This window comes from Ochotona curzoniae, unplaced genomic scaffold, assembly GCF_017591425.1.
Source record: "Ochotona curzoniae isolate NIBS_2020 unplaced genomic scaffold, NIBS_Ocur_1.0 contig_883, whole genome shotgun sequence".
NCBI classification, from domain to species: Eukaryota; Metazoa; Chordata; class Mammalia; order Lagomorpha; family Ochotonidae; genus Ochotona; species Ochotona curzoniae.
In genome coordinates this window covers 38,208,218-38,226,675 of record NW_024466599.1, presented here as the reverse complement: position 1 = coordinate 38,226,675, position 18,458 = coordinate 38,208,218, and the positions used below count along the sequence as shown (strand labels likewise).

The following is an 18,458-nucleotide window of genomic DNA, read 5'->3' as shown; positions in this document are numbered from 1 at the left end:
TTATAGCTGCTCCAATTCCCATCCCGCTCCCTGTTATTGTGGCAGGAAAAGCAGATGACCCAAGTGCTCAGGTCTCTGCCACCCACATGGGAGAATCAGATGAAGTTCCAGTTTCCTGGCTTTGCTGTGGCCCAGCCCTGGCTGTTGCAGCCATTTTAGTAGGGAATAAACACACAAAAGATCTGTGTAACTCTGCTTTTCAAATAAATAAATCCTTAAATAAATAAAATCATCCATAATAAAATAGAATGCACACAAACTTTTTTATTTTACTAATAAACAATGAGAAATTAGTCTCTTGAGTATAACCAATGGAGGGAAGAGAGGCAGTGCTGTGGTATAGCAAGTCGCACCAACATCCTATAAGAGCTTCAGTTCAAGTCCCAGCTACTAAACATCTGATCCAGCTCTCTGCTAATGACCTGGGAAAGCAGCAGAAGATGCCCAAGTCCTTGGATCCCTGAATCCACAGGAGAGAGCCTGAAGAAGCTTCTGGCTCCAAGCTTCAGACCAGCACAGCTCCGACCATTGCAGCCATTTGAGGAATAAATCAGCAGATGGAAGATTTCGTTCTGTGTCTTTCTCGCCTTCTATAACACTATCTTACAAAAAGATAAATAAATCTCACAAACAAAACTCCAATGTAATATATAGAGTGGAACTTTCACAAACCAGTCACTGGGCTAATGATTTTTCTCTAACTGTATGATATACTTAATCTTTTTCTTTATGAAACTAAAAAATATACAAAGTTTTTATAACACAAAAATATTGATATCACCCTTAATCTAACACTTTTCTCAAAAAAGCTAGAAAATTTTTAAAAAGTTAGAAATATAAGAAGTTTAAAAATGATATAAAATACCTAAAAATATTCATCCAATTAAAAAACTGTCTGGCATCAGAGGAGAAAAGATTTTGTGCATCTGTCAGTGACTTCCTCTTTGTGTGTCATAGAAAGAATTCAACATGCTTTACAAATTCATTACATTTTAAGACCATTTCCAATATATGTTACAATAAATCAAGAAATCCATTTATTCAAGGTTACTTATGAAGAATTAATCACAGACAACCTTAACTCCTTTTTCAAAAATTACATTACTTTACTGTAGTTGCATTCCAATACATAATGATGTGATTCAAAGACTGAAAGCACTTAAGAACATACAATTGCAATTCACAGACTTAGGCATAAAAAAAACGTAACATGTAAAATTCCCACAAATATTTCAGGAAAATAACTCAGAATATAAGCACACTGTAATCTTCTTTGGAATTACCTTCTGCTTAAACAGCATTACACAGCATACAATGTTGCTCCATAACACTTGTACATAACTGATACAGCCTCAAAAATCAAGAAAATGTGACACTAAGAAAACTATAGCACTTAACTTCAACAACTCATGGACTTCTCTTTTGATGCCACCTAACACCTTCTAAAAGCAATTTTAAGAATAACAAAAACAAAAAAGAAAGTCAACGACAGAACATTTATAGTCCTTTTTAAGAGGGGACAGCAGTTTGGCCAAAATTCAGTCATCAACATAACAATCTTATTTCCCACCTAAAGTTTATGAGAATATATTTTATATTAAATGGGACATTGAGGCAATGTGCCAAAAATTAAAGTACAACCTTAAAGTTTTAATTTCACACTCCGAATTTCAAAAAGGCAATTAATTCCTCAACTCATGAAAACATGATGAATTAACTACATGGGGGGAAAAAAGGACATTAAGTCATTTCATTCTTTCTTGGTATCACATAGTGAAAATAGATGTACTTATAAATCCAGCCCAGAGATAAGGTCATTATTCATTTAAAATAGTATAGAACATTTAACTTAAAGTCAGCTGCTTATAAAATGATACTTGCAAGACTGACCTATATAAGGAAATAAGTGTCATCAGAAGAGATGGTAAACTATAAATATAAAATAGATCATAACATTAAAACTTCAGACTGCTCTATAAGAACATCAATAAAAATAATCTTTCTTGGGGAAAAACTATTTTTGCATTACAAATCCAAAGCACATATTTACATATAAATTCAATAAGAAATACATTTAAGCCTTTCATTGCCACATAATTAGGTACTTTTGATGATAATAAAAATGATATACTTTTTGAATATGTGTGCATCAACACTGAAAAGCTAATTTTTCTTTTTTCCTTTTGATGCATGCTTGGGTTTCGGTTCCCAGAGAGCGTTTTTTACAAATCTTGACGCTGCACCCCTGTCCAGTTTTCCAGCCTTTTTCTTGTCTGCTATTTCCTTGACTCTATTCATGTATACTCTGATTCTTTCCTTAAAGATAAAAAAAAAAGGCAACGAGTTTATTGGGCTGTTCATCACTACTAGGTTTTATTATGCTATACCTCAGTTAAATTCCATAAATATGTATTTATTGCCTGTTAACTACATAGTGCTAGTAAATGCAAGTGAACAGGATAAATCGGCCCATGTCCTCCCTCATAGAACTCACAATCGTGGGGCAGAAGGAAACAGAGGTATTTCAAAGAAAAAGAACCACTCTAAGATATAACTAGAGAGATAAACACTGACTTGTTTATATATAATTACACATAATTAGCATCAACCTACATACTGTCTTTATCTGAAGTTTATAATCTAAAAACCTGAACTCCCAAACACTTGCAACATCCATACTAAATTCTCTTGAAATTTTTCCAAATAGGAAATAACTTAAGTGGCATTTATTTTTATATACCGTCTACAATTAAAGTAAGCAGAATGAAAACATAAGATTCTTTATTCAATTTCATAATTTTGATAAATGCATGAAACTTTGTAATAAATATGTACAGTTTTAATCAAACCTTACAAGGTGAGAAACATAATACATTGCCATATCACTCTGAATCTTCTGTGACTATTTATCAGCATAAATGGCTGTCTTGTATTTCATTTAGAGAAATAAAGGTGATAAGAGCCACAAAACAAAAGCCTGAAATGATCACTGCTAAAACGCATGTTTCATTAGAATGACCAAAATAGATGCAAAAACATACACAGAACTCAAAATCATTTCCCTGTACTCCTCAGAGAACAAAAGACTGTATGATAGTGGGTGGCAGTAGCACACATCCCAGTCTCTCAGGGCCTTTGCCCACTCCTCCACCACAATGACCTTTCCTGGGGCACCTACACAGTCAAGCTCTCTCTCCTGCCTAGCCTGTCTTCTCCATGAGGTCCAGACTTCACAATCCTGCCCAGGCACTCCAGTCCCCTCAATGTTACTCTATTTTTTTCCTGTAACACCTAATTTCTAATATATTATATATTCCTATATATTATTTCTTAATTTGATGATGTGTATGGTTTGTCTTCCACCATTACACATAGCCTGGTGTCCTAGCGTCTTCCATATTCTTCAGCTTCACTGAAGAATCAGCTCACGTGAAATAATGCCTGGCTCCCAGTGGGCATTCAAATATTTATTGAGTGAATAAATTGACTATGTTCAATGCCTTTCCCCATTTATCAAATAGGTTTCCTATCACACACTAATTCTGTAATCAATTAGTAACGTCTGTCACAAGGTCAGAAAAGGAGAATCAGTTTATGGATGCTTTTTATTTGCTAGTCTTACGAGTGAATATTAATGTGCTCCAACAGAAAGTGGGTTCTGAGAAAGACAAATGTTCTTATCCTCTTACAAAGACAGTTCTGGATACTCTAATGTTGTGTTAAAGAAAAAAAGAGGAATTTTATAAACGTAAAATTCACATTAGAAAACTGGAAACAAATGACATAACCCATATTTCTTAAGTCAGTATTGCTGTCAAACCAAGTAAGTATTAAAAATGTTTCATATTTCTACTTTATATATTTTTCACAATTACAATATTTAGAAGTAAATTTATTTTTCCCTCAAGAACTTTATAGGAAGAAAACGTCCCACATGTTTTAAAAAACAAAGATAACAGAGTTGGTTTACTTTTTTTTTAAATAAATAACCAAGCACTCTACTAAGCTGTAAATAACACATCAACTACCATAAGACTTGTGAAGAAAAATTCCATGTCAAGTATGTTCATATACATACTTACACTGTATTTCACAAAGAAAAAATGTTAATATTCTTATATTCATAAAACCAAGTCAAGAAAATAACAATGACCTTGATTTCTAATTTTTTCCTTAAATGTGAAAGATTTAATTTTGGAAGTCAGCAAAAATTCTAACATATCAGACCTTATATACTATACTTATACATCCAAATGGGATACAAAGACAAACCTAGAAGATTTATTACAGGTTGTAAATATGTCACTAATGCAGAATTACTGGACAGTACACATACAACTGGTGCCAAAAAAGCTTTTAGCTTTGTTGCTGAACTGGATTCTTTACTGCTGAGAAAATGAATTAATGGAGGATTTGAAAAGGTGGGGGAGAAACTTTCCCGTCTTTGCTAGTAAATCAACTAAAATATAGTTTTAAGAATTGTGTTAGAGTTTTAAAAAAATGTAGTAGTTCTAGAGATGAACAGGATTTCAAGGATTTATAGAAAAAATAATATGGAAGTTATAAATAATTATTAGCATCTTAACATTTTCCCATCCAGAGATTTGTATAATAAATGGAAACCAACTCTCTGACAAAAGAAAGAAAAACCAAGAAGACAAGCTCTGGTCTGATATGATAAAGCCAACTCTAATTTGATTCTGCTTAATGAGTGTAATAAAGGTAGTACCACACAGACTTGAAGGAATACAATAGAAAAGATGTGCAGAATAAAGATAAATTAATAGAAAACTCACCAATTCCTGTTTTACGGGATGTTCCTTAGGATTAACTCCTTGAGTAGCCAAATAAACTACAAAAGAAGATATCATGGAATAAATGGCATAAATTTCAATAAAAGCATTCCAATTAAAAAAAGCCCAAGTTCTAAAAATGAAAATCATTCAAATGAATAATTAAATCTTAAATTATTCAGCCTCTAACATTAAATTTATTTGTAGCTCATGGGCATCTAGAATTCTGATTTAAGAGAAATAAATATCTGACTACTAAAATTACTAGAACATATAATCAATCGTATGTATATTGTTAGCCCTAAAATTAAATCATCTTTGGCACAATAAATAATTTCCATTCTAATTAACTCCAAAGCAATATACATACCCCAAAACATTGAATTTAACGTGTATGCAGAAACTAAATCCACTTTTGCTTGTTCAAGTGGGTCCAACTATTAAAAAAAAAGAGAAAATATACACATACTTTGAAGACCATCAAATAAAATTTAAACTTTCACCAAACATAATGCATCAAAGAAATGTTTTTCACTTTCTATAATCCAATAATCAAATGATATGGAAATAATTTGCAGAAAAAATAAATTTTATTAGCTGGTGATTTTTGACTGCAAATTTTCACTTCAGGGTATCATCCTTAGTTAGACAAGGAATGTACATAATCCAAGAAAAATTCTTTTGAATTATTTTAATTTCAGGAGTTACAATCTAGGCTTTACATGTCAAAAGTAATTTATCAATACAAACATTGTACATGATGCATTTATGTATAAAAAGCAGGCTAAAATGCTCCAGCAATACCAAAGACAGAAGAAACATAATGAGATTTGTTTTAGACTGTCAAAGTCAATTTACTGTTTTGATCCTATAGGGTTTCCAGAAACCCTGATAACATCATTGTAATACTTAAAAGGTCAAAGATAGAGTCTGTCAAAAAGAATGCTCTATGGGCTCCATTTTTCCAAAAACTCAGTCAAAATAAAAACATAATTAGAAGCTAGATCTTCAGACTGGAGCTTTGTACTTTTTCCCCATAAAATACATATTTATAAAAAGTAAAAGTGAAAAAGAAGCAGATAACATTGATCTACATCCTATTCCATATAACTCGTAAAACACTTTTTAAAAAAATGAAACTCATGTATAAGAATTACATATTTTAAATACCTTCTGTAACAATTCATTTCTAGAAACAGACATCATGGTTTTCAACATCTCATCCACAGCACCAATGGAGTTTTCAAATGTTGACAAATATTCATGAATTTCCATGGGATAATCTTCATTAATTTCTTCACCTGCCATTATGACCAACTGCAAAAATAAATTAAATGCTTAGAACCTTACTAATAATCGAAAGGTCAAATCATATATTTCAAAAGCTCTAAAAGAATTAGAACCTGAAGATAACTGTTTAATTAAAATCTCCTTAGAATATCCAACTTCTCATCTTTTTAAAAATTTATTTCTTTTTATTGGAAAGTCAGATATAGAGAGGAACAGAGACAGACAGAAGATCATCCATCCACTGATTCAACTCCACAAGCGGCCACAACAGCTGGAGCCAAGCCAATCCGAAGCCAGGAGCCAGGAGCTTCTTCTGTGTCTCCCACACATGTGCAGGGTCCCACGGCTTTTGACCGTCCTCCACTGCTTTCCCGAGCCACAAGCAAGGAGCTGGATGGGAAGTGGGGCCACCAGGATTAGAACCAGCGCCCATATGCAATCCTGGTGCATTCAAGGCAAGGACTTTAGTCACTAGACTGCTACACCAGGCCCCCAACTTCTCATCTACTTGGGGGAACAGGAAGAACACACCTACCTCTACTAATACTATACATACCAAACTCTTCAACATTCTTAAAGCACTACAGACATGATTACCAAATATGAGATATCAATGATAAAAATCCCACATTTTAAAAACTTCCAGTTGAGGTTAAAGACCAAACTAAGCAATGGAAATCTGATACAGAAACAATAATGCTTTGTAAAGATTTAAGCAAAGCATTTCTTTTTAAAATTGATACAGTTTAGCCCTTCTACATTTAGCTGTTAATTTAAGCTAAAAAAAAAACCCTTGAAATTTTAGACCTAAAATATCTTGACTGTTTATCACTAAAATCATTTTTGTATCCTCATATATATTTATATTCCCTAAGCATCTTTAAAATATTAATAAGAAATTCAAAGAGTCCATAAATCACATAAAGTCTGCAAGCAGAAAAGAGGAAACTTGGGGAAAATAAACTACATAGTTTTCACTTAGGCTGGGGCAAATCCTGATAGTCCATTCTTTTAAAAGTCACATATGCATCACAATAATATTTACATGAGAAAAAGCAAAACCCACACAATACATTAAATAAAACATCTGAAAGCAATTTCAGAACTATTCGAAGATATACATATATATTTTAATACAGAAATATCTCCTTCTTTATAGAGTTAAAAGGAACACCAAGAAGGTATGTGACAGCAGATACCACAGACACCAGAATCAGGCACTTGGGCTTTCTGCCTTGCTTGATCACTGACTGACCCCTTAGATCACCAAAGCTCCCTGGGCCGCAATGCCTCATCTGTTAAAAATAAAGCAGTTCGTCTAATGATTTGTAAAGTCGCTTCCATCTCTAATGTTAGGTCTGTCAAATTTTAAAAGTATTATTTGAATATTTAGTCACAATATAGCAACATTTCTTCCTCATGAGTATACTCCACTGAAACATCTGGCACTATTTTCTCTCTCCCTTTTAGTCTCTCATTCCCTCCTTGCACAGTTTCTCACATCTACTGGGTGCCCTACTTTTCACCCCATCTTGCTGGTATTCAAAGTCACTCACCCTGGCATGCTGCTGAACTCTTCTGATATTACTGACTCCTTTTCCTCAGTTTTTAAGACAGCACACTTTTCCTGGTTTCCCTTCTAGGTCCCTGTGATGCATCCTTCTCACATCCTCAGCCCTTTCACCGTCAAGTGCCCACCACTTGTCCCTGAACTCTTGTTTTCTATCTAATTTACTCACAATGTGATCTCAGGACTTTAAAATGCACTAATAGATGCATGACTCCCAGGTTTATTTCTGCAGCCCTGACCTCTCCACTGAACTCCAAATTTACATTTCAACTGTTTCTTCCTTTGAGTTGGATGTCTAATAAATTCTCAAATGTCACCTGCCCAAAACCAAATTGTTAACCTTGTCTACTACAGCCATCCTCATCTCTTTTCACGGTACCTACATTTTCTCAATTATTCAGACCCAAAACTTCAGAATGATCCTTGACTATTCTCTCACACTTCACCTTCAAAACATACCCAGAAGCGAACCACATCCTACCACTTCTGACACCAATACAATCCAAACTGCCACCAGGTCTTGCTTGAACTGCTGCTGCAACAGCCTCCTAAAGATCCTCCCTGTTTAAAAAAAAAATCCTTCTTGCTTCTGGATTGACAGTAGATTATCAACCCTAATTAAAAACTTCCAAAGGTTTCCCACTTAAATAAAACAGACAAAATCCTTACAGGTGTCTTAAAACACACACACATAGTGTCCCTGAGGGCCTCCCATCCCTCCCTGCATTCTGGTCACATAGCTCCATCAATCCGACATCTGCCTACCTCAGGGAAACAGTACTACTTCCCTACCTGGAATGCTCTCCTTCCCATCTCCTCCCTACCAAAAGCTTCAGAGCTTATTATCTCACCTTCACCAGGTCTCTGCTGGAATGTCACGCACTCGTGAACCGTTCCTGACTACCTCATACTCCCTTGCTGCCTATGTCCTTACCCGTCTTACAACCCTGAATATTTTTTAAAACTCATTTACTGTTTGTGTACCCTCAAAGGAAAATAATTACACAAGAGGAGAAATTTTTGTGTTTCATTCACAATCACAGCCTAGCAATCAATAATTGTTGAATTCAAATATGCTATATCAATACCAGAAAAACAAAAATGCTTGTAAAAGAAAGTTAAATGGATTACAGCATTCATCCTTGTGAATACTACATGTCTACTTAAAATAAGTATGTAATCTGTAAAGACAGACAAATGAGAAGTAAAAAATAATGAAATATTGTATGATAAGTTCTAACATATAGCACTTGCTGAGAAACAAAAATGTGCCCATGTATACATGTGAGCAAAGATCTGGAAGGAAACAAAAAACACACAGTTTCTCCAAGAACAGGTGGGGATTATGGAATGGGATCAAAGTAGAGTCACTGTCTTTAATTCTTCATTTTTAGTGTTCAAATTTCATTTCAAAAAGCAGATATTAAATCTGCATTTAAGACTAAACTATCATTTCCCAGCTGTAGGCTACCTCGGCAAGTGTTACACTGCAGGATAGACCAGGCGAGACTGCAGCACATGCCAGCATACAACAAATCCAGGGCTGGGCAGGCCTGCTGGGGGTGACTGGGGGTTGTCCCAACTAGGCCACAGCACCTGCAGATTTAATGAAAACCAGACCTGGGCTGGGCTGGGCTGGGCCACCAGTCAGTTCATGTGAGATGGAGCTGGGGCAGAACTGACCAGGCAGCTCATCTATGCCAGCAGAAACAAAGTGCCTCATCAGAGGATGAAAAGCAGATCAGGTTGGACCCTTTGCAGCAAGTGTCTTGGTCTGTGGATACACTGAGGTGGACCTGGTCAGCCAACAGAAAAAAAAAAATTTATCTCTGGTGCAACAAAGCCAACATCTCAGAATTATCGAAACCACTCAAGTAACACCCTTGGAATACTCTTCCCCACATCAGTATCTCTAAAATGTCACCAAACAACTGTTTCCCATCCCTGGGTGCTTAGGTAATTTGACAGCAAGGAGCACCCACTTCTCCTCCCCAACCATGTACACACAGGAGAAAAAAAGCAAAAAATAAAAAAGAACTGAAACATCTGCTCCACCCACTTTCCTCCACACTTTGACACTCCTCACCCTAATCAGAGGCCCAAATGGCATGCATTCCTCTCAACTATGCAAAAAATATTTAAAGTAAAATAAAAATTTTAACTAAATCATTAAATTTAAATAAAAGCATTTTTCATAAAGTATTTTGGTTTTAACAAACATTCCAATTTTTTTTAAACTACAAAAAGGTTTTTAAGTATGGATTTTCTTTTTTCACTTAATTTCCCTATGAGAAGATATCTCTGCTCTCTAGAACAAGAAAGGGATTTTTCCTGCAATTATTCCCAGTCCCTAAGCCCCAATAAACAAGCAGTTATTTATTGCTAAAATGAGTTAGGGAAAACTCTGAGAGCAAGGCAGTAAGTCAGAATAATTGCCCTCATTAAATCTGAGCTGAACCACTGGCCTTTCTAACTAGAAAATAGAGGCAAGTTAAATTCACAGATAAAGAAGAGAAACAAGGAAAGAACTCTAATCCCTATTCCTCCTGTCCATTCCAGGAACTATAAATTCTCCTCACCCTGCCACCTACCCCTTCTAAAGGCAGCCACAGAAGAGCAATGAGAAACCTGCTCTCCTGCCTGCCCTGTAAGTCCTGGTAAGATGATGGGTAGGAACACCGACCCCATTATCCCAGCAGGATATTACTGCTACTTCTTCATCCCTCTTCTCACTGGCTATGGCAGTCAATAAGTGACAGGAGAAAAACAAGGATACAAGGCATCACAAATAGAACTAAAGTCATCAACTATCTCTTGGCCTTGATCCTCTTCTTCAGAGCCAGCTGGATCAATCAGAAACCTAAGTCACCCTTAACTCCTTCCTTAGGCCCCAAATCCAATCAGTCCTACCAACCTGGCTTCCCTAATCTCCTTATATCACACATTTTCATACTTTGTTCACTGACTATATTTTCAACAGCCCCTGAGCAGCCCCCTTAATGAATTTTTCTTCTTCTCCAGCTTGAACTATTATAAAATACAATTTTTCTACAAAAATTGTTTGGTCATGACACTCTCCTGATTAAATTCTGCAATAGTTCCTCACTCTCCTTGGCATAAATGTGCGGTCCTTACTTGTCTATCATCTGCTCCTCTTCCAATCTTAAAAACTGCCACCTATAACCATCCCTCTGGTTCCCTATGTCTGCAATGCTCTTCCAACTCCACATTTCCAACCTGTTTATCTCTGGAGGTAAAATCAAGCACCACTTCAGCCAATGAAGATTTTTATTGCATGCCTTCCTCCCATTCTATGTGAATAAATACAGTACAAGCTGCCATTATTATATGAACACTGATGTCTGTCTAGTTATGTGACCACCCCTTTGACTACACGCACTTTCAGAGGGCTGTGTTTTATTCATACTGTATCCCCAGCAGCTGACACACAGAGTGTCTCAATTAGCTTGGGACAGTCCCAGCTTTTATGACTGTTGTTTCAGCTTATCAAGAGGTCAGCACCTACTTTCTCTCTCAATGTCCCACTGTGAACAAAAAAAAAAATTGCACTGTCATGCTAAACAGGTCATTTGACCTTCATCACCACTCTCCACTCCATTTTGTTGGCAAACAGAAGTCAGGAAGTGGTTTCTTATGCCAGGGTTCAGGGAGAAGCAAACTCAAAAGATCTAGGTGAAGGGCCCTCCAGCATGGCCTAGCGGCTGAAGTCTTCACCTTGAATGCTCAGGGATCCCATATAGATGCCGATTCTAATCCCGGGAGCTCCACTTAACATTCAGCTCCCTGCTTGTGGTCTGGGAAAGCAGTTGAGGATGGCCCAAAGCTTTGGGATCCTGCACCCGTGTGGGATACCCGGAAGAAGTTCCTGGATCCTGGCTTCGGATCGGCATAGTATCGACCATTGCGCTCAGTTGGGGAGTGAATCATCGGACAGAAAATCTTCCTCTCTATCTCTCCTCCTTTCGGTATATCTCACTTTGTAATAAAAATAAAATAAATCTTTAAAAAATAAGTAAATAAAAGATAATGCTGCCATCGGTGAAAATGGAATTATCATCACAAACAACTCCCAACCATGTCAGGATGCATACTGAAATATGCAGAGGCAAAACTACAAAACATCTTGAATTTATTTTTTATTCTATCATTTACACATGAAACTTTGAAAGCAAAGAGCCTATCTATATTATTTCTATAGTGAAATTAGTTAACTTACAAATTAGCTTTTAGAACATAAGTCACAAGTTGGAGGATAAAGAGGACAGTCTAGAATATTCAAGCAGCCTTATTGCATTTCATTTCAAATTCAATTATAACTGGGGAAGGACAAACGTTACTGAGTGACACCATATTTGTAATAATTGTTGAATAAAACATAAATCACAGTCTATATCCTCAAATGAAGTTTTATTGCTAACAATACCAACAAATGCTAACATTATAGAGTGTATTTCAAGAATATCACAAATTTCCTTCTTTAAAAAAATCTAATTTCCATTCCTTTGTCTGACCCTTAGAAATGTATGACTATAAAAATAAATAAACAGACCAATTTTAAAACCAAATGAAAAAGCTAGGGAAACTTACCTGCAACACAGAGACAGATTGAAACTCTCCACAAATAAAATTAACAGTTAAAACAACAGCAACAATATATACAATCCAAAAGAAAAATTGACAAAGAACAGTTCAGGGAATCCATTTGGCCAACATGCATGAAGAAAGCTACCCATCTCACTCATAATTAAGAAAACATAGATCACCAAAACGGGATATCATTTTTCATATGCCAAAAGGCAAAAATTATGATGATGGATATCACTTGATATAGGCAAAGGTGAGCACAAACAGCTTATCACGGTAAGTTGGAGTATAAGTTAATGGAACAACTTCCTGAAGAGACAATCTGGCATTATTCTTCAAAATTAGATACACACACAGACAAACACATACTCTAACCCGGCAATTTTACTCCTCAAAACGCATAGTTTTACATAAGACAATGTTCAAGAACATATTTTAAAACAATGAAACTTTGGAGGCAGGAGACATGATATAGTAGGCTAAACCTACTGTGGCACTGGCACCCTATATGAGTGTTGATTTTTTTTAAAGATTTATTTATTTTTATTGCAAAGTCAGATATAAAGAGAGGAAGAGAGACAGAGAAGAAGATCCTCCATTTGATGACCCATCCCCCAAGCGACTGCAACGGCCGATCCGAAGCTAGGAGCCAGGAGCCTTTTCAGGGTCTCCCACACAGAGATACGGGTCTCCCAAGGCTTTAGGCCGACTCCCCTGCTTTCCAGGCCACAAGCAAGGAGCTGGATGGAACGTGGGACCACCGGGATTAGAACCGGCCCCCATATAGGATCCTGGCGCGTTCAAGGTGAGGGCTTTAGCCACCATGAGTATTGATTTCTGTCCTAGTTCCCTGTTCGAGCAGAGGATGGTTCAAGTCCTTGGGCCCCTATACCCACACTTCCAGGGAGACCTGGAAGAAGCCCAGCTTCAGCCATTATGGCCATTTGGGATGTAAACCAGCAGATGGAAAATCTCTTTCTCTCTTGTAAATCTGCCTTCCACACAAGCAAGGAAAGAAAGAAGGAAGAAGAAAGAAAGGATGAAGGCGAAAGAGAGAGAGAGGGAGGCAGAGAAGGGAGGAAAAAAGAAAAACTTAAAACAGATAACAACACTCATGCTTATTAATAAAAACTGGTTAAATCAACACTTTATATATATTCATACATGTATGAGTTTATATATATATATTGTGTTTTATATGTTATATATATAGTGTTTATACATAGATCAAAAATTATATATAAAGCATGCTCTTCAGTAGTGGAAAAGCAGCAAATAAATAAGAGCATAGCAAGAATCACAAAATATATTAAGTGAACAAAAGCTAAAAATAAAGCATAAATACAACTATTTGTTTCAAAGAAAAAAAGAGATATACTGAATGTGAATATATGCTTCTAATATGCATGTATATTACCTTAAAGTACACCGGACAAGTGCAAGATCCAGGACTGGGAGTGGGCCTGTTAGGGAAATTGTGGACACCTCTCTGATGGGTTGCAACCCACTAGTGAGCATGAGAACCAGGGCTGGGGGCAAGCCTGGCTAGACAGGCTGCCGGAATGAGTATGGGCTGGATAGTGGGGTCTGCGGGGTTGAGCTGTTTCAACCCCCCACTAATATATACGAGAGCTGAATGGGATGTGGGACAGACAGGACCAGTCTGCTGCATATACTGGCAAGGATAGGAACTAGGGCTGGGACTGGGCCTGGTGCGGATTACTGGAGTCACACTGATTAGATTGATGTGAGGACCAAGTGTGTGGTGGGCAGGGTTGGGCTGGGCCACCACATCCATTGGTTTATATAAGAGATAGGTTTGCAAATAGTACTGACCCAGCAATTACAACAAATAGTGTGTATGTAGGCTGACATGGGTGATGGACTGAGCCAGACCCGCTCTCTACTGGCGATCTCATACAAGAGTCTGGACCTAGATCGTCTCAGATGAGGTTTCTGTGGGGCTCTTCCCAACTGAACTGCTGGACTCAGAACTCCAACCATGGAGCAGATACACCTTGGAAGGATTTCCTCATCCTTGAATTGGTGAGACCAAAAGCATTTCAGAACTACTGAAACCACTCATGTGGAACCCTCAGAGCAGGGCCCACATTGAAGACCCTGGGATAGCATCAGTGGCCATTCCCCTTACTCAGGTACTGGGGTGGTGAGGAGGCTGTGTGCAGCTTCTCCCCCAATTCTCCCCTTCCCCCAGATACAGGAAGAAAAGGGGGGAATATTTGGAAACAACTGTCTTATGCTGGTCAACTATGTAAACACCATCAAAAATTTTAAAAATAAACGACTAAAAGTCCAGTGAATGGAATCCAGATTTCATGAAGAAGGAGCATCCTCACAAATCCATCCGTAGGTCCCCATCCTCAGGGTAAAATCCTCATTTCAATAACATACAAGGTCCTTCAAAGTCCAATCCTCTCACTCTTCCAGCCTCAATCCCCAACTTCTCCCTCCCCTCTCCCCCAAACACTGTATTCACTTTTTCTTCCTGTCATTATTCCACTTAACTGAAATTCCATAATTTCTTAGCAATATTCAACTCATCTAGAGTTAAATGTCTACCAAAAAAGGAACTGGCTACTACATACAGAGAGAAAGATCTTTCATCCGATGATTCACTCCCCAAGTGGCCACAACAGCTGGAGCTGAACCAATCCAAAGCCAGGAGCCAGGAGCTTTCTCTGGGTCTCCCACGCAGTGTAGGGTCCCAAGGCTTTGGGCCATCCCCAATTGTTTTCCCAGGCCACAAGCAGGGAGCTGGATGGGAAGCAGAGCTTCCGAGATTAGAACCAGCATTCATATGGGATCCCAGCACATGCAAAATGAGGATTTTTTTAAAAAAAGATTTATTTATTTTTATTGGAAATTCAGATACACAGAGAGGAGGAGAGATAGAGAGGAAGATCTTCTGATAATTTACTCCCCAAGAGGCCACAACTGGCCGGACCTGAGCCAATCCGAAGTCAGAAGCCAGGAGCTTTTTTCGGGTCTCCCACGTGGGTGCAGAGTCCCAAGGCTTTGGGCCATCCTTGACTGCTTTCCCAGGCCACAAGCAGGGAGCTAGATAGGAAGCAGGGCTGCTGGAATTAGAACTAGTGCCCATATGGGATCCTGGCATGTGGAAAGTGAAGACTCTAGTCGCTAGCTACTGTGCCGGGCCCTCAAAAGAATTTCTTTAATTTTTTTTAACTTAGTTTAGATTGTGTCACTGCTTTGCTCAAAACTTCCCACTGGTTATTTACTCACAGGACTATTTTGTCAAGGGAGGACTTGCGGTATATCACACTATCTCCACATGGCTAAAATCTGTTAACCGCTAAAACCAATCAAAGTAAGCAGAATATTTTGGAGACTCTTCATACCAGTTTATTGAGGGATTTTAGGGAGTCAACACACTGACCAACAGGAAAAAAACATACAATAATGTACATCCCTGGGCTGTTTCCCAATTTATTCCAAATAGAGCCAGAGACCAAACTCGACACAGAAATGTTCTCATGAAACTACAGAGCCATTTGTAGATACTGCACCAAAGTCTGTTGTAATGACTCTTATACCCTGCACCATCTCTAAAAAGAGCGAAATAAACATATAGTTCTCAACAAATATTGTTGCTATAGGAAAAATGTTAAGTGTTACCTGTAAATTCTCTAAGAAAATGTAAGCTTGTTCCTTTCCTACTAAAGATACCAACCTTTGGAGCCAGCAATGTAGCACAACAGGAAAGCTTAAAACTGCAATGCTAGCACCCCATTTGGGCTGAGTTCAAGTCCCAGATGCTCCACTTCCTACCCGACTCCCTGCTAACGGCACAAGACAGCAGCAGCAACAACGGTCCAAACTTGGGCCCTGAAACTCACCTGGAAGACTCAGAAGAGGCTCCTGGCTCCTGCTGGCCCAGTCCCAGCCACTGCGGCTATTAGCAGTAAACCAGTAAAAGGATGGAAGAACTTTTTCTCTTTTTCACATGTGTGTGTGACACTTTAAAAAAAATACTAAACTTAAAAAAGGGTCTATCCTGTAGACTAGTAATAAAAAAATATATATTACAAGGAAGTGGCTCAAGATAGAGATCAGTAATTACAGTCAATTTACTTCAACGCTTTATTTAAAACATTTTCAAAGTTATAGCTATGAAACAGCAAAATTACCTATCAAATTCTTGAAATTTGTTTATTATAACTATCTCTAAACTATGAAAACACTACACAGGGCTGTTGGGTCAATTAAATGAATAATATAGGAAGAACTTGTTAAAACAGTGCCAGGGTCCCAGCACCGTGCGTAGAGGCTAAAGTCCTCACCTTGTATGTGCTGGGATCCAGCATGGGCACCAGCTCGTGTCCTGGCAGCCTGGCTTGCAGTCCAGTTCCCTGCTTGTGGCCTGGCACTTGGTGTGCGAACCAGCAGATGAAGATCTCCCTTTCTGTCTATATGACTTTCCAATAAAAATAAATAAATCTAAAATAAACAAACAGAAAAATACAGGGCCAGGCTTGGTTATTCAAATGTATTATCCAGTTCAAGAGACTCCTTTATTTAACAATGGAATCCCATCAGAATAAATCCAGCATAAGTTAGTATCATAAACTCAAACTTAATTTATATACTTAGCCTACTGCATACAGTTTGGCCTTGCTAATGTTAAATGTGCTCAGAAAACTTCCATCAGCTTGCAGTTTGGCACTGACAAAAGACATTGATACAGGATTTTGTGCTGGCCTGAGGAAAGATCAAAATTCAAAATCTAAACAGTTTCTTTTGGGGGAATACTTGAAGGGTCAACTGTTTGGAATCAGTGGCTGAGACAACATGTATGAAGAGCCACCCGAAAAGTTAAACACCAGCAAAGGAAAAGCCACATCACCTCTAAATAGCAATACACACAACACACATAATTGAGGGTGGCTACAACACTTGTTCTTGGAGAGAATTCCGTTTTATTTGGGGGGTGCAGGGGAAGAAACCACAGTCACGCTTCGGCATAATTTTATCTTCCAACAAAGCATCGAGTCCTGGGAGGTTGGGCTCAGCAGCCTAAATCTCCACTTGGGATACCAACATCTCATCCATATCAGAGACCCAGGAACTTCCTCGCTAATTCAGCTTGCTGCTAATGCATATTCATGAAACAGTAGATTATGGCTCAAAAACTGTGGTCCCTAACATCTACACGGGAAAACCCAAATGGAGTGTCTGGCCCAGCGCTGGCTGTTGTAGCATTTTGGGAGTGAACCAACCAGTGGCCAGCAGACCTCTCTGTCTCCGTGTCTTTCAAATAAATAGTAAAAATACACTAGTTCATATTTTTAAGACAATGGATTCTACCAATCCCGTCCATCACCACCACTCCTCCTTCAGCACGCATTATCTATTTCCAAGCAAAAAAATATATATGGTGAAGTTTTTACTCTAGTACCAGTCTAAATAGCTTAACGAACAGATTGTAAACACCTCGGGACAGATAACAGCTTTATCAAGCCAAAATTAAATATGAAGGCATTCAGGTTACTTTCCAACACAGGTTCGACTCACAGGGACTTTAACGGCTTATCCACTGCAGATTTCAATAATGCATTCATAATGCAGCGACGGACGAGAACGATCAAAGGGGTCATACAATTAAGCTACCTATCGCCTACCTCTTCCCCTAAACGCTGTTTGAAGGCAGTTGAAACTCTATCGTTAAATCATATGTTCTCGATGTCTTTTCGGACCATGATTAACAAGCGGAGTTAACAAGCAAGACAGGACCAAGACACGACCAGCAGACACGAGGGTCCCCCCGCAACCCAAGCCCCCAACATCACAAGGAGGACCGCACTCCCAGACGGCCACACAACACTACCCTGCCCCGCCGCACGTCCAAGAGGGAAGCCCAACACGCGACAGGCTGACCTTTGATGGAACTCGAGAAAAACTCAAAACCGAGCCGCCAACGGTACCCTGTGGCCTGCGACACCCGTCTCCCGGAAAGCGGTCGCGCGGAGACGGCGTCAATACGCGCCAGTCCTGCCTAAGCAACGAGCGTCGCTGGCTAATGACCTCACGCGCTCGCCCCGCCCTCCTCACGCCCCCTCTCAAAGCTTCAGGCTGTTGGCGTTGAAGGCTAGGACTCTGGACACTTTTATTTGGATTCGTATTCGGTCAAACACGAGTCCCGAAAGATAAATTGAATGTAT

The 18,458-nt window shown here is 38.3% G+C and overlaps 1 protein-coding gene across 3 annotated transcripts; it reads right to left on the bottom strand.

The window, feature by feature from the left end:
• Positions 1 to 244: 244 nt before the first annotated feature.
• C1D (C1D nuclear receptor corepressor) lies at positions 245 to 18,253 on the bottom strand. 3 transcript variants are annotated; one of them, XM_040993304.1, is made up of 5 exons: positions 18,222 to 18,253; positions 5,964 to 6,110; positions 5,164 to 5,230; positions 4,797 to 4,852; positions 245 to 2,316 (listed from the first exon to the last, which is right to left on the bottom strand). In XM_040993304.1, exons 2-5 carry the CDS (start codon positions 6,099 to 6,101, stop codon positions 2,164 to 2,166), a joined length of 414 nt encoding a protein of 137 aa, XP_040849238.1. In that variant the 5' UTR covers positions 6,102 to 6,110; positions 18,222 to 18,253; the 3' UTR covers positions 245 to 2,163. The 3 variants fall into 3 exon arrangements, with proteins under 3 accessions (XP_040849238.1, XP_040849237.1, XP_040849239.1); XM_040993303.1 differs by having other exon boundaries at positions 18,125 to 18,239; XM_040993305.1 differs by having other exon boundaries at positions 18,175 to 18,227.
• Positions 18,254 to 18,458: the final 205 nt, after the last annotated feature.